The sequence below is a fragment of the Passer domesticus genome, chromosome 17, assembly GCF_036417665.1.
Source record: "Passer domesticus isolate bPasDom1 chromosome 17, bPasDom1.hap1, whole genome shotgun sequence".
Taxonomy (NCBI): domain Eukaryota; kingdom Metazoa; phylum Chordata; class Aves; order Passeriformes; family Passeridae; genus Passer; species Passer domesticus.
This window is the reverse complement of record NC_087490.1, coordinates 11,986,742-12,001,737: the sequence shown is the minus strand read 5'-3', so window position 1 is coordinate 12,001,737 and position 14,996 is coordinate 11,986,742. Positions and strand designations below refer to the sequence as shown.

General features: G+C 55.6%; 1 protein-coding gene across 11 annotated transcripts in view; it reads left to right on the top strand.

The window, feature by feature from the left end:
• NCOR2 (nuclear receptor corepressor 2) overlaps positions 1 to 14,996 on the top strand; it is a 226,578-nt gene that overhangs the window by 201,636 nt on the left and 9,946 nt on the right. For 10 of the 11 annotated variants that reach the window (XM_064392861.1, XM_064392858.1, XM_064392860.1 and 7 more), the window contains 15 exons: positions 415 to 519; positions 1,362 to 1,465; positions 3,847 to 3,997; positions 7,437 to 7,589; positions 7,934 to 8,020; positions 8,480 to 8,754; positions 9,538 to 9,901; positions 10,647 to 10,877; positions 10,973 to 11,218; positions 11,350 to 11,499; positions 11,922 to 12,056; positions 12,167 to 12,329; positions 12,852 to 13,285; positions 14,457 to 14,600; positions 14,700 to 14,842. In XM_064392861.1, the coding sequence (XP_064248931.1) occupies positions 415 to 519; positions 1,362 to 1,465; positions 3,847 to 3,997; positions 7,437 to 7,589; positions 7,934 to 8,020; positions 8,480 to 8,754; positions 9,538 to 9,901; positions 10,647 to 10,877; positions 10,973 to 11,218; positions 11,350 to 11,499; positions 11,922 to 12,056; positions 12,167 to 12,329; positions 12,852 to 13,285; positions 14,457 to 14,600; positions 14,700 to 14,842 (2,885 nt within the window). The remainder of the gene's footprint in view (positions 1 to 414; positions 520 to 1,361; positions 1,466 to 3,846; positions 3,998 to 7,436; positions 7,590 to 7,933; positions 8,021 to 8,479; positions 8,755 to 9,537; positions 9,902 to 10,646; positions 10,878 to 10,972; positions 11,219 to 11,349; positions 11,500 to 11,921; positions 12,057 to 12,166; positions 12,330 to 12,851; positions 13,286 to 14,456; positions 14,601 to 14,699; positions 14,843 to 14,996) is intronic. The other variant, XM_064392857.1, reaches the window with a different exon arrangement.

Here is a 14,996-nt window from a genome sequence, read left to right as displayed (position 1 = left end):
TACTGTGATCGAAGGAAGGAAATATATTGTTCCCCAAGCTGGTAGGATAAAGAGTAAATGGCCTGAAGTGAACAAAGAAAGTGTTTAGTCTGCAGATTTGGAAGCTTTTCTTAACAGCAGGAGGGAATGGGTGAGGGATCAAGCCTGAGGAGGAGAGATATGAGCTGTTTCTCACTGTTACAAACCAGCACAGGGTTTTGAGTGTCAGCTCTGGTCCTGGTGTGGGCAGTGCCAGGGTGAAGGATCTGGCTTTGCTCAATGGGTGAATTTGTGTATTCACCACCCTGGGGAAGCTCATCCCAAGGAGTTGGGAATGGCAAAGGTGCCACAAAGGTGCTGCCTCCAGGCTGGCACTGCCAAGGGCTGTGGCCTCATGTCCTGCACCTATGCTGATACCTGGTTAATGTTTTCCAGTGCCTTTTCCTGGAGTAAAGCAGGAACAACTTTCTCCTAGAAGCCAGGCCAGCCAGCCAGAAAGTCTGGTTCTGCAGCCATCCCAGGAGGGCTCCATCCTGCGGGGTGAGAACACGGAGTGGGGAGCCTGTGCCCCAGCCTTGGGGAGGGAGGGGTGCTGGCACTGCCAATCCTGGTGGATCCACACTGGCTGCAGCTGCCCAGTGACCTCAGGTTTGACTTCTGGAATTGTGCCCAGCCAAAGGGGTCTCTGCCCCTTTTCTCTACCTTCCCAAATCAGGGCTTCTAGTCTTGATTCTGGTGGAGGTTTTGTGTTCAAGGGGCACCTGAAAATCTGTTGCTTAAGACAAAGCAAGACTTGTTTAAATTACATTAATTGGTATTTTCATGCTCTTCATTGTTGCTGTTGCAGCTGGACGGGGACCCCATTTTGGTTAAATGCAGCTCTGATGGGTTTCTTTCCCCATTAATCAGGCAGAAGAAAATAAATGCAGAGGTTTCTGGTTTGTGAACCCCCCAGTAAGACAAGCCAAGATCCTGAGAGCTGTGGGCTGGCTCCAGCCCAGGACAGATCTGTGTGAATGAACTCAAGCCACCCTGAGCTGCATCTCACCACAGATCTGCTCTGATCACATCAGGAGAGGCTGAGCCAGGCTGTGCTTTCTCCCAGGCTCATAAATCTGCTCAGCACCTCCACAAAGACAGCAGGGAGCTGATAGCCTCAAAAGACCTATATTTTACCTCCTCTCCACCCCACGCTCACAAGGATGGGTTTCTCAAGAGACTTGGTACAAAGGGTTCTGCAAGGCTTGGGGTTGAACACTGACAGCTCTTGGAGGGTGTCCCACAGAGACTGGGGCAAATCCTGCACTCAGCAGTCTCAGCCCCACAGGTTTTGTGCTGAACAGCAAATCCAGCCCCCAGCTCACAGGTTTTGTGTCCTACAGGTACTTCCCTCAGCTCTGCCTCGGGAGGAAGCATCACCAAAGGAACGCCCACGTCCAGACCCCCTCCGGAGTCGCCCATCACCTACCGAGGGTCCATCACACACGTAGGTCCCTTGTCACCCCTGGGTGCTGGCAGCTGCAGCCTGTGCTGCTGGCCATGGGCACTGGGGGTTTGTGGGGCACTCTGGGTGTGCTGTGCAGCAGCTCTGTGATGCTCCCACCCCATGGAGCCCCTCAGAGAGGTCTGCAGACAGCCCCCACTTGGGATGGCATGAGCGTTGTCCTATGGGTGAGGATGCAGAAGGGCAGAGCCCAGCAAACAGCAGTGCAGCCTTACAACACCTTTAAACCCAGCTTTGCCTTTTGTAGCTATCAAGAACAGAGGCAAAAGCAGCTGTAAATGGCTCTGGCAAAATCATCTTGCCAGGGCAAGAAAGTGGAGGGGAGCAAAGGAGATGGGTGGAGGGCCAGGCCAGGTGGAGGAGGGAGGAGGCTGTGAGGGGCAGGTGAGGTAGCAGGAGCTCCTGCCAGGGCTGAGCGTGCTGTGCTGGGGGTCCTGCCCAAAGGCTCTTCAGCAGGAAGATACTTTGGCCTTAATCTCCACCATCCATCTTCAGAAGAGCAGCTGGCAAGCGGGCGATAGTTTCTTGCAGTGTGAGTTATTGCTCATCTGGTAACAGAGCAGAGAGCATTAAAAAAAAAATCTGTTTCCCATGGGGATTTTATCTGGCCATCATTCAGATATTTAAAGACATTCAGGCTCCAATTTTTGCCTGCCTTCTTCAAGGAGGATGACCATGTTCACTTTGGCCCTGGGGACCTGATCCTGAATCCTGGTCCAGAGCAAAGGCTTAGCTTGCCTGGTGCCCTGTGTCCAACAACTGCCAGGAGTGGGTGCTCAGGGGCTGTAAATAACACATCAGAGCAAACACTTGCTCCATCCTCTGAGAAGCTCCTGCAGCAGCTGTGGGCAGCAGTGGGTGGGCGTGAAGGACCTTGAGTACCATGTGCCAGTTGAGGAGATCAGCAGAGTTTGTTGAGACGCTGTTTTTCATCCAGTTAATGAATCCAGCCAGCTAATGAATCCATCCAGATTCCTTTGTTTGGCTGGGGATTAAGATACCAAGGCCAGACCCAGGGTATTGCCTGGCTCTCCTGCTGGCCCAGCAGCCTGCATCCCTCTTCTCCTGCTGGGGAGAAGGAGCCCCCTGTTCTGGCAGCAGTTCCTGGTACCAGAGCTGATACTTGATCTCAGATGAGTCATCCAGTTCACAGGAAGCAGATCTTGAATATATGCTCTCTGCTCTGAAGCCATCTGTCATCACTTGCTTTCACATCCCCTCGGAGCACATCTGTGGGAGGGAGGTGCCTTACCTGGGGCTGGGAGAGCCACTACCAGGTGCCCAGATCCACTGCAAGGGTGGGTGACCAGGGCACTGAACCCACATGCTGGCATGCCCTGGCTTTTGGGGACTGCTGCTGCTCTCAGGGCTTGGTAGAGAGCAGGGGTGGGGAAAGAGCCTGAGTGGCACAACCTGGAAGCACCAGCAAAGCTGGCGCGGGCATCGCGTCCCAAGGCTTCCCCCAGGCATCAGTCCCGGCGCTTGCTGGGGTTAGCTGAGCTGAGTAGGCAGGTGTCAGTCAGGAGTGTCACTGACAGCATCACTGTGCCTTCCCAGAGATGGGGAAGGGGGGCTGTCACCCCATGTTGGCTGTTCCCAGTTGGCACCAACAGGTTACAGTGGCAGAAGGGTGTTAATCACGAGCGGCTCCTCAGGGACATGCAGCTCTGTGTGTTTTGAAGGGGATTCGGGTGCTGTGAGCTGTGTCTGCTTGTGGTGAAGGAGAGGTTTCAGTTCACGCTGGTGTGTGTGGGGAGCCTGCTGGTGTTGCTGTTGGAGAGCTGAGGCAGGCTCTGCTCCCCGACCTGCTGCGGGACCGGTTTCTCTGTCGCCTCCGTCTCGGCCGGGCGCGCTGCCAGCCACAGCTCCCGCACGCAGGCAGCTCCATGAAGGTCACTCTGCTGCCAGCAGATGTGCCTGGGTGGGCAGGACATCTCTGTGGCTCCTGTGCCAAGCTGGGGAAACAGGCTGCAGGGGAAAAGCTAATGCTGGAGCAGTGCCTGCTGTCACTAAGGCGTCCTCAGGGGAGCACCAGCCCTGTCCCCCAAACCTGGGGAGAGGGAGCAGGCCAGGTAGCTTACTCCAAAACACACAGGGTGAGAGTTGCTGTTTGGAGGGCTGCGCTCTCCTCATCCCCTGCCTGTTCCCAGCAGCCTCACACAGATCACGTACCTTTTTACTGCTGCTCGTTATCACTCTCATCAATAATTAAGCTGCAAGTCCCTCGCTGTTGGCTGCGCCGGGAAGCGGGGGCCGGGTGCGCTCCCTGCGCTCAGCTTCCCGCGAGGAACAGCCTGTCCCCGCACGCCGTTGGCTTAATTGGTTGTGACACTGTTAAATATGGATCTTGGTGGCTTTCCAAGGGCACCCCGGCAGAAGTGCTGTACAAAGGAACCATTACCAGGATAATCGGAGAAGACAGCCCCAGCAGAGCAGAGAAGGCGAGGGAGGATGCCGTGCCCAAAGGACATGTCATCTACGAAGGGAAGAAAGGCCACGTGCTGTCCTACGAGGGTAAGTCCTGATCCTCTCTGCCTTTTTAGGGCAGATGCCAGGGGTTTGTGCCACTGTGGCTGGGACTTGGGAGCTATTTGAGGAAAGGCTGATGAAGTACAACGGGCCAGCCTCCTGTCTCTGCTTCCAGTGCTTCTCTCTCTCTGTCCATCTGTCCCTTGTGGTTGTCTTGTCTTAGAGATGGCAGGCAGGGTTGTAGTGATTTTGGGAAACAGGGATGAGGAGAGGACCAGATAGGAAGGTGTTACCTTCCTCCCTAGCACCCTGTAGTGGAGGGAGAATGATTAAAAACATTACAAGAGCACTCCCAAACTCTTAAGCCAAGGTGGACTCAAACCTGCAAGATGGAGGCAAGTCAGATAGTTCAGCATGAAGGTTTATTTGGATGTCAGGTTCTCACCTGCGCTGACTTGGGCACCCTGAGGCTTTTCCAGCATGCAGGAATCCTCCTGGACCCAGCCTCAGTGTCTGGTGAGTTTTGCTGGAGCCATTGGAGGTGGTGAAGCCATTCCTGCATCCCACAAGGAGCCTGTCTGGGGGTGTGTTGGCTGCTGCTGCACCCCTGCTGCACAGGAAGGCTTTTCCTCAGTAGCTGCCAGCAGTGCCCCACTGCATTAGTGGTACCAGCAGGTGGTCAGCAGCTGCTCCTGCCTGCTCTGCGCCTGCTCAGCCCCTCACAGCACTGCCCATCAGAGCTGCTCTGTGTGTCCCCCTGCCTCCCGTTGGAGATAAGCAGATGTTGCTCTCCAGTGGGGCTGGAAACAGCCCCATTCTTGCCTTTCACCGTGTGCTGGGTCAGGCATCTCCCGTGGAGCTGGACTCCTGCTGGATTGCACCTGTAGTCAAGAAGAGCCAGCTTAGAGATGCTGCAGCCCTGGATCCTCTTGGGGTAAAGCACTGGTGTGTGCTCTGTGTGCACAGGGATGGCTGTCCTCCTGTGTCACCTCCCTTCTCAGTTGAGTTTGGAGATGGCTAAGGAGCTGATCCCAGCCTCAGCTGCCTCAGTAGGTGTCTCTGGGAAGCTGCTGTGCTGCCTGAGCCTCTGCCTCCCTCCCTGGGGCACAGTATCCATTCCGGCCTGCCGGGCAGCCTGGGCCCTGTGGGCAGTGCTGCAGGCAGTGTGTCCCACTGAATCCCTTTCCTCATGGCCACCAGTGCAGGCAGCTCCTTTCATCACAGGCTGGGTTGTCATATCCAGGGCTGGAGGCAGAGGGTTCAGGTCAGGCCATGGGGACAAGCTTCAGCTGTTGTCACCTCTGTGTGTGTCCTGGGACCACAGGGACCTTTCAGGACAGGGCTCTGTGCTGTGCCTCCCGTCTGCCTCATGGAAACTGGCTCACAGCATGTCCCCTGGGTCCTGTCAACTCTAGCCCAGATAAGAAATGTCACCAAGGAGGACTTGACTGGATGCCCTTTGGGACAGTTGGCAAGGCTTGGACAGGGAGGACGCAGGAAGTGTTTCAGGACTTGTTTGTGCAAGAAGCTATTTTAATCACCTCTGCCCGGGCTGGGGGTCGAACAAGGCTGGTCTCAGAAATAGCAACATCAGGGAGAGATGGGGAGTGCTCCTGGCAGTGAGGGCTGCCCATGCCCAGAGCTGGGATCCCACTCCAGGCAATGAGGGAGAGCTGCAGACCAAACTCTCCCCTGCTGTTTGTGTCAGCCTGAGTCTCCCTGGCTGCAGCCTGTGTCCGTCACCTCTCACACTACCCCCCGTGGACACAGATGAGGAATTAATTCCTTCCTCTCCCCAGCAGCCTTTTACATGCTTGATAGTGTTTATCACATCCCAAGTGATCCCGCAAGCTGCTGCAGCCTTGCCAACCCTGCCTCTCTCCTTCCCCCTGTAGAGCAAGGCTGAGCAGCCCAGGAACAGAAGAGTTAAAAAAAAAATTAAATAAGAAAACTGAAACTGTTGGTGATTATGAATTTTGGCAAGCAGAAAAAAAATTGCAAATTCTTTAGTGTCATGAGGGTGCTTAAAATAAAAGAGCTGTAATGAGACGAGATCCTGTAGCATGTGTGAGCTGAATTGTGCTAGATTGGTTATTCTCATCCTGCATATGATTGCTGATGGCTTCTGCAAGGCGAGGAACGTGGGCTTGGAATGGTTTTCTTTCTGTTTAGTCTCTCTTCTCCCTCACGCCCTCCCCCTGCTTCCCGGTGGTACAAAGGGTGCCTGGGAGCACGTCCCCTCCTGCAGAAGGGCTGGTGGCAACAGATGTGCCTTGATGACAGGCTGCAGGCACATCACCCTCGTGGTGCTTGGCTGATTCTGAATGTCACCCCCGGATTTCTGCTGTCAGATGGAGCTGAAGCAAAGGCTCAGGCACGGACCCCCTCTTGTTTCCCCACACACAGCCCCAAACACTTTGTGGATTGAGTGGGTGCTGATTGCGGAAACCAACAGTGGGTGTGAAGTTGTAATAATCCCATTTTATTAATTACTGGTTTTGCCAAGGAGGAGTTTTGTTCCTGATTGTCCACAGTAGAATGAATGTTTTTAACTTCCCTGCTTTCTCTAATTGTACAGCCACCTTCTCTACCCACAAAGAGGAGGATTAGTGCACTGGCAATCCTTGGCAAGGGCAGCCTGGCCAGGGATGATGGGCAGAGGCGTTTGTCTCTCCTAGCTGACATCCTGTTTGGAGCTCATGGCATAAACCCAAGGCATTCAGCTGGATCAGAAGCTGCTGAATTCACAGCTCGCTGCACGTGATGGGTGCCCATTGCTTGGGGTGGGCGTGATGCTGCCTGGCACAGGCAGGGCTGTGCTGGTGCTGGGGCTGTAGCTCAGGACAGGTGTCCACTGCTTGTCCACAGGGAACCTGCTCCAGGTTTGGATCAGGGGCAGTCAGTGGTCTCTCCTCACCCTGCATTCACTCCATCAGTCCTGCTTTGTACCGTCTCTCCCAGTTCCTGTGTGTGCTCCGTGCCATTTCAAAGGAATCATTCTCAGCTTTGCTTCTCCTCCATTTTCCCTGATTTTCTCACCCAGGGAGTGTCTCGGCAGATGTTAAGGCTGGCCAAGATCCCAAACAGTAGGTGTCTAGCAAAAATCAAAACAAACAAGGAAAAAAACCAGAACTCCCCAGACCCAAAGAGTCAAGTTCAGTGGAACTGCAGCTGCTCCCACCGGCTCAGGGCTGTCCTGCTGCCTATGGGGTGGCCCCACCAGGGAGGGAGGGAATGGGACACGACTGGGTGGATGCTCCTACCCAAGAGGGAGGCACAGATCTGGAGTCTGAGGCAGGCAGGGAGGGGAGAGAACACCAGCTGAATTTCCTGGAAGCCAATCCCGTGCGATGTTTCTGGCACCGCGTAGCGGCGGCTGATGCTGGGATGAGACCTGACCCCTCAGCAACGCACACAAACAGCAGTAAACACCCTCTCTTGGCCCGGGCTGATCTTCCATGCCTCTTGGTGTTCCCCCCTGCAGGTGGAGTTGCTGCTTCTCAGTGTCCCAAAGAAGACAGCAGGAGCTCGGGAGCTTCCCATGAGACCACAGGAACTAAGAGGACCTATGATATGATGGAGGGGAGGATCAGCCGGGGCTTATCAGCCCGTGATACCTTATCTACCAGCATTGAAGGTGGGTCTGCATGAAACCTTTCACCTGTGTCAGTGACCTGTGGAGATCTCATCTTGTCTGCTGTCTACATAGTGCATCTTCCTGTGGCAGTGGTTAGCTGGTATCCCAACAGGACAGCATCTGACCAGCATGGGAAAAAGCCAGAATGGTTGGTTTGCCTTGAGTGTCTGTCCTGACAGGCCACCTTCAGGAATACAATAAAAAAACAAAAGGAAAAAATAAATAATTTAGAAATTGTTGGTATTTATCCTTGTGGTCCCAGCATCCCTGGTAACACTGTCATGTATTCATTATAAATTAATTGCTGTGTCACAGCCTGAGTTTCCCTCTTGGATCTCTTGTAGGTCTCATGGGTCGAGCGATCCCTCCAGACCGACACAGTCCCCATAACCTAAAGGAGCAGCATCACATGCGAGGCTCAATTACACAAGGTAAAACCTGGGAGCACAAGATGGGCATGGACAGGGGAAGCATCTCATGTGCATGGCCCCTTGTTCTCATCGTCAGGATGGGACAGGAGGAAGCAAGGATGGGCACATCAAGGTCCAGCTGCAGATCTTTGCAGCCCCTGCTTTGTGTTCAGAGAGATATTCAGTCTTGCTCAGCTTCTACCAACCTAAATTCTGCCCAAGTCAGGGACAAAATTGTCAGTGATTTACATGAAGCAGGTTGAGATTAGTGTGAAATGGGTGCAGGAGGTGGTGGTAGATGTGGGGTGGACCAGCTGCATTAGCAGTGTAGCTGCTTTCTGGGCTCAGCTGGGTACCAGTCCCTGAGTTACGTGTGTTAACTAGAGACCCCCTAGAAGTGAGTATCTGCATGGAGCCTGGGAGGCCAGGGTCTGCCTGGGGGGTCACCCTCTGCATCCATCATCTGCTTGGGGGTTGCAGGAATACCTCGATCCTATGTGGAGGCCCATGAGGACTACCTCAGAAGAGAAGCCAAACAGCTCAAGAGGGAAAACACTCCACCAAGGGACTTATCTGATGCCTACAAGGTCAGATCTCATGATCTGACTCCTCTGAAAATGAAATCAGCCCATGAAGACTTGGTAGCCACAGTGAAAGAAGCAGGAAGATCAATCCATGAGATCCCCCGGGAGGAACTGAGGCGGACACCAGACATCTCTCTGACCAGACCTCTGAAGGAAGGTTCCATCACGCAGGTGAGTATGGAGCGAACACTGGATGAGATCAGTCCTGCTCAGACTGCTGCCCTTGCACAGATCCTGGGAGCCATTCCCAAGGCAAAAGGAGAGCAGAAACAGCTTTGTGTTGCATCAGTAAGAACTGATGCTCTGCTTGGGTACAGGTTGTCCTGCCCCATCCTTTGAAGGGATCCCTTCCAATCCAAAACTTCCTATAATCCTTCCCTGCAGATAAATACAAAGCCCAGGGAACCCCTGGCACGTTAAGAAAACAATGATCCATCTAGATGTGTAAGGAGAAGGGGATGCATTTGCCTCTTTTCCAAGAACAAAGTCAACTTAGTGGCCTCAGCATTTGTGGCTCTGGATGCACATAACCTTGGTCTCCTCCCTTCATGGGCAAGTGGCAACCCAGCAGGGCCAGTAGTTAGGATGAAACATGGCATGCTATCTCCTGTTGGTCTCCAAATATTTGCAGGGTTCCCATGGCACCTTGCAGTCCTGTCCCATTTCACAGTGTGTGTAGGAGAGAGGCGTGATGGGCACAGCCAGCCTTCGGCAGTGACTCATCATCATCTTGTTGGAGCACAACAAGACATGCAGGATGGGCCCTCCACCCTGCCCTGTGCCGAGTGGCTCTCTCTGCTCTGCCGACGGCTGTTTGCTGTTTGACTGAGCAAACCTTGTGTATTGACCCACTAAATGAGGCCTCCTGAGTCCTTTTGAAACTCAGTGGGATGCAGTCACTGGGCTCCTTCTGTTCTAGGCCCCTTTGATGTCCCCTCTGCCTCCTGTCCCCAGGGTACCCCACTGAAGTATGACAGCGGCTCCTCCTCCTCGAGCACCAAGAAGCACGATGTGCGGTCCATCATCGGCAGTCCCGGCAGGACTTTTCACTCTGTGCATTCTCTGGATGTCATCCAAGACCCGAGGAATCTGGAAAGAGCTTACGAAGAGAGCCTGAAAAACAGGCCAAGCCCTGTGACAAACTCGGGTGGCTCCATCGCCAGAGGGGCTCCTGTGATTGTACCCGAGCCGGGCAAACCCCACCAAAGTGCCCTCGGCTATGAGGACCACCAGGCAGGGCACAGCACGGCCTTCAGCAGCCACTTGCACAGAGGGTCTCCAGTCTCCACAAGGGAGTCCACCCCACGACAGCACGAAGGTACTTCTCAGACCTTTTATTTGCTGGTAAGATTTCTAACAGCCGAGCAGGTGAGGTGCACGGGAGGTGGCTGCTGACCCCACCTGCCCAAGCGATTCCCAGCAGGTGCCTGTTGAACCTGTTCTTGCCAGCACCCCACGCCCACGGCTGACTCATGGCACTGGGGTGGCTGCCAGGGACAGCTGGGGCTCAGTGCCCTTCCTGGGGATGCTCACACTGTTGAAGTGAGGGCACTTTACCTGCACCAGGGTAGCCAAAGAGAGACTTGGGCCAAGGCTGGTGAAGCCATTGGTGTTTGAAAAGTGTCTTCCCTGTCCCAGCAGAGGCCCACAGCACTCCTTTTTCCATAGGTGGGCAGGAAAGCAGTGCTTGGGGCACTGGGTGGGAGATGTTCACACTTCTCACTACCAGCAGCAGTGACCTCCTTGTGCTGAAGAGCGTGGTAGCAAGGCTGCACCATCATCAGCTTGTGCAGGCCAGGGTGAATGCACAGATTGCCCAGCATGGATGTGCTGGGGTGAAAGGATGATTTGGGAAAGGCCTCTCTCCCAAGGGGCAACTGGGACTTGGCCCACCCTGACTTTGGTGGTGTAACAGGGCATGGCAGTGCAGGGAGGAGGGAAAGGTCCCTGGAGTTCAGGGTAGCTACAATTGTCCCTGTGGGACATGCTTGGCCAGAGGCATCCCTCAGGGACATGGCTTGGCCGCAGTGCTCAGTCTCTGACTCATTTCCTTCTGCTCTCAGCAGGGAGCATCACTGCTGGGAAGCCGGTGTCCCAGGACAGAAAGATCACCCCCACGTCGAGAGAGCTCACCAACTCCAAGTCTCCGCACGCCCCCGTGCCCGACCACCACCACCCCATCTCCCCGTACGAGCACCTGCTCCGCGGCGTCAGCGGCGTCGATCTGTACCGAGGACACATCCCGCTGCCTTTCGACCCCGCCGCCATCCCCAGGGGAATCCAGCTGGAAGCAGGTACCTTGCCTGGCGGCACGCTTTCTTCTTCCCTTCTTACGCTCCAAAAGCCTGAGATCTATGGGGCTTCACATCTGCATCCTTTTCTCTCCCAGCTGCTGCTTACTACCTGCCGAGGCACCTGGCCCCGAGCCCCACGTACCCACACCTGTACCCCCCGTACCTCATCCGGGGCTACCCGGACACGGCCGCCATGGAGAACCGCCAGACCATCATCAACGACTACATCACGTCGCAGCAGATGCACCACAACGCCGCAGCCACGGCCATGGCGCAGCGGGCAGACATGCTGCGGGGGCTGTCGCCCCGGGAGCCCTCCCTCGCCCTCAACTATGCAGCAGGTCCTCCCAGCACGGCACTGTGCAGGGGTGTGGGAGGAGGAGGCTGGCCAGGCTGGCACTGCCAGCTCCGGCACGGCCGAGCTTGCAGCAGCTCGGCGTTGTCCTGACAGTGCTCTCGCTTCTCTCTCCAGGCATCATCGACCTGTCCCAAGTGCCACACCTGCCCGTCCTCGTGCCCCCTACCCCTGGCACCTCTGCCACCACCATGGACCGCATCACCTACATCCCTGGACCCCCCCAGACCTTCGGCAGCCGGCACAGCAGCTCCCCGCTCTCCCCAGGTAATGCTGCAGGTTGCGTTTCCAGTGGGAAAATGGGAAAATGATTGAGGAGGACGCTCCTAACCAATCCAAGGCCATGGGCTCAGCATGCCAGGACAGTGTGGGAGACCCTAAATTAATTCTCACTCAGGACTGACTTCCTCTCTTCCTGCTTGTTGAGGGCTTCCATGCTTTTCCTCCTTCTTCCCCAAAGCAAATGGCTCTGTGGAAGGTCATACCCTGGAGACAGCACCAGGACAGCTATTCCATGATTTGTCTGGGTTTTGTCGCGCTGGTTGCCCTCGTCTGTCCTGCTCCAGGTGACCTTGGATGGAGCCATTCCTTATCTGCTCTGCAGATGCAGTGATGTGAAGAGCAGGGAGCACTCCCGGGGGGAATTGCTGTGTCTGCAGCCCTCTGACTGCCTGTTGGTTGGGTTTCAGGAGGGCCCACGCACATGACCAAACAGTCAGGATCATCGGTGTCCGAACGGGAACGGGAGCGGGAACGAGAGAGGGAGCGTGAAAAATCCATCCTAGCCTCCACCACAGTGGAGCATGCGCCCATCTGGAGACCAGGTAGGCTGGGGAGGAGTCCACCCTGCACCCTGGGACCTGTGCTGGGTGGAAGGTAGGGTTAGGGCTGTTGGACAGAGAGCTAAAGAAGCCCTTCATTGTGCTCTCCGCAGGTACAGAGCAGTCCAGCAGCCGTTCGTCCTCCCACTCTCACAGCCACCAGCACTCTCCCGTCTCACCCCGCACCCACGAGACCATCCAGCAGCGCCCCAGCGTGCTCCACAACACCGGCATGAAGATCATCTCCTCAGAGACACCCACCCCTTCCGTCCTGCGGTACGTTCCCCCCACCGTGGTTTCCAGTGTTTGCCTGGATGATCTGCACCAGCACTTAATTAATGGGCACCTCTGAGAGGAAGGACTGGGAGTTGTTTTCCCTTCAGTGTCAGTGGGAGCAGAATTGGGGCTTTCAGAGAGTGATGGGGAAAGGCACATTTTGGTGCCCCAATTCTTTTGCTTTTCCTGCTGCCAGGAGAAAAAGTAGGAGTGTGCCTGTGCCCAAATGCAGGTATTGCTCCTCTTGCTGGAGATTACCTGGTGATAGGATTACTAAGGTCTCTGGGACCTGTCCATGGGTTTTATGTTCTCCAATGCATTCAGGCCCAATACCTTATGGCCAGTTACTGTGGTGGAGGCTCCATCCAAGCCCTCTTCACTGGCCCTGCACGGCCCAACAATACATTCAGGAGGCCTGGAAGGAGCTCACCCGGGCAAGGCCGAACACTGAGGCTCTGGTAACAGCATTCCCTTTCTCCACGTGCTTCTCTCATCTTGGCCTTGTCTTCATTGTCCTTCCAGATCCTCCTCCACCACTACCACGTCACCGATCCGCTCTGCCGCCTTCCCCTCGGCCTCCACGCTGCGCTCCTCCCTCGGCGCGGCCGACGGCTACGCGGCCCCGCTGGACCCGGCCCTCCTGCAGAAAGAGGCCTCCAGGGTGAGGGAAGCCAAGGCAGAACGAGCCCAGACTGACAACAACGTCTACACCTCAAAGCTGCCCAGCGGGGCCAACCTCGAGCAGTCACCTTCGCCCATCAAAGCCATGGAGTCGAGAGCTTTGCCCGCCTCCGGACCTGGCTCCTCTCATCACTATGGCAGAGGACAGGGGAAGAGCCAGCAGCACCACCACCCTCTGGACCAGCAGCACGCAGCCTCAGGCTCTGAGCAGCACAGTAGAGAAAAGAGTCAAAGTAAACGCTTTTCCATGCAGGAGCAGGAGCTCCGAGCACTCGGTAAGAGCACCACGACAGCGGCCAACTTCATAGATGTGATTATTGTGCACTAAATGTCTTGTGATAAGGGGCAGCAAGAAAGAGGCTTGCTGAGGGACCACTCTGCTGTGGTCAAGAGCTTACAGAAAGAAGGTGCTGTTCCTCAGGACATCACTGTTGGTTAGGGACCTTTCCAGAGCAGGATGCTTCATCTTGGGTGAATCTAAAGTGTGGTCCCTTCATTGCTGGTGTGCATGGGGTAATGGGGGATGCTGCATCCCAATCCCTGGTGCAGGGAGGTTCTCCATGGAGTCCTCCCCTCCCCTCCAGCAGTGCTTTGGGTCCCCTACCACATTTGCCTGCTGAGGGCAGTCTCAGAGTGTTAGGAGGATAAAGGTCCGTGGAGACAAAAGTTGTGTTGCCAAATGTGCTTGGCTGGTGAGAGGCACAACTTGCCTCTTCCAGGGCCCCTCCATCCTCTGCCTCTCCTCTGCAGAAGCATAACCCATCCATGCCTCAGTTTCCCCTCTCTGCTGGAAGGTGATGGTTGTCCCTCATTGCAGCTCTACCTGCTTTGAGGCACTTGTAATCTGTGCAGAGGCTTGTGTGGGCTTGTTGAACTTTCAATGAGCTTACAGGTCTTTCCAGCCTAAATGGTTCTGTGGGTCTGTGCAAGGTGTTAAAAAGCAGAGAACGGTGAAATTTTGCCCCTGTGGTTTGTGAGTCCACTGTTTCTGGAGTGGCATCTGGAGCCTCCAGGGTTTCACATCCAGTTTTCAAGTCCCTGCTCCTGGCCATGCTGGGCTTGGGGGTTTGTTTTCCTTGGAGACCTCTTGTGCAGCCACCTCCACTCTCTCTGGGCATCACTGTCCCTCTGGGCCTTTCAGTGGGTGGAGAAAATGGGGGAACAAACTGTGAACCTGCAGAGGTTGGATTTGGTCTCTGGATCTCACGCTGTCACTGAGATCTGCAGAGTGTCCAGTTCTGCAGGAATGAGACCTCACCCCTTCACAGCAGCCACCACCACAGCTGGACATCAGAGGTGGCCCTGCAGCATGACCTGCCAGCTCTTCCCTCATCTCTTTTTTCCCCCACTTTGCTGAACATGTGACTCTACCCACAAGCAGCGGTGCAACAGTGCTAGGGAAAAGCTAAGTGAGCTCCTGGTTTTAACTCCCTTCCATTTCCTCAGGCTTCCATGGAGGCTACAGCCCCGAGCGGATGGAAGCAGTGAGTCCAGTGAGCTCGCCCAGCCTGTCCCATGAGAAAGGGGCCAAGCTGCTGCAGGACCCAGAGAAGGGGCACGGGGAGCATGACCTGAGGCAGAAGCAGCAAGGTGAGGCCAGGGGCTGGCTGTGCTCCAGTGCTGGGGTGGCACTCGAGGGAGGGGACGCAGATGTGGTCTCACTGCTGCTCTCTCCTTGGTGCCCCCCAGGCTCTCTGAAGGCCGCGGCTCCCGAAGCCGCGCACCTGCAGCACCTGCGGCAGCCCGACGGCCCCCAGTGCCAGCCCCTGCAGTCCAGCCAGAGCGTCAAGGGCATGAACCAGCGCGTGGTCACGCTGGCCCAGCACATCAGTGTAACTAACTGACCTCATCCACCTCCATCCCCTTCCTGCTGGGGCTCCAGGGAGGAGGGAGGAGGGAGGAGCTCAGGGGATGGGCTGGGAGTGATGCTGGAGACCTCAGCTCCTCTAGTTGGGGGCTGGAGAGCAGGGGGCATCACAAGTCAGC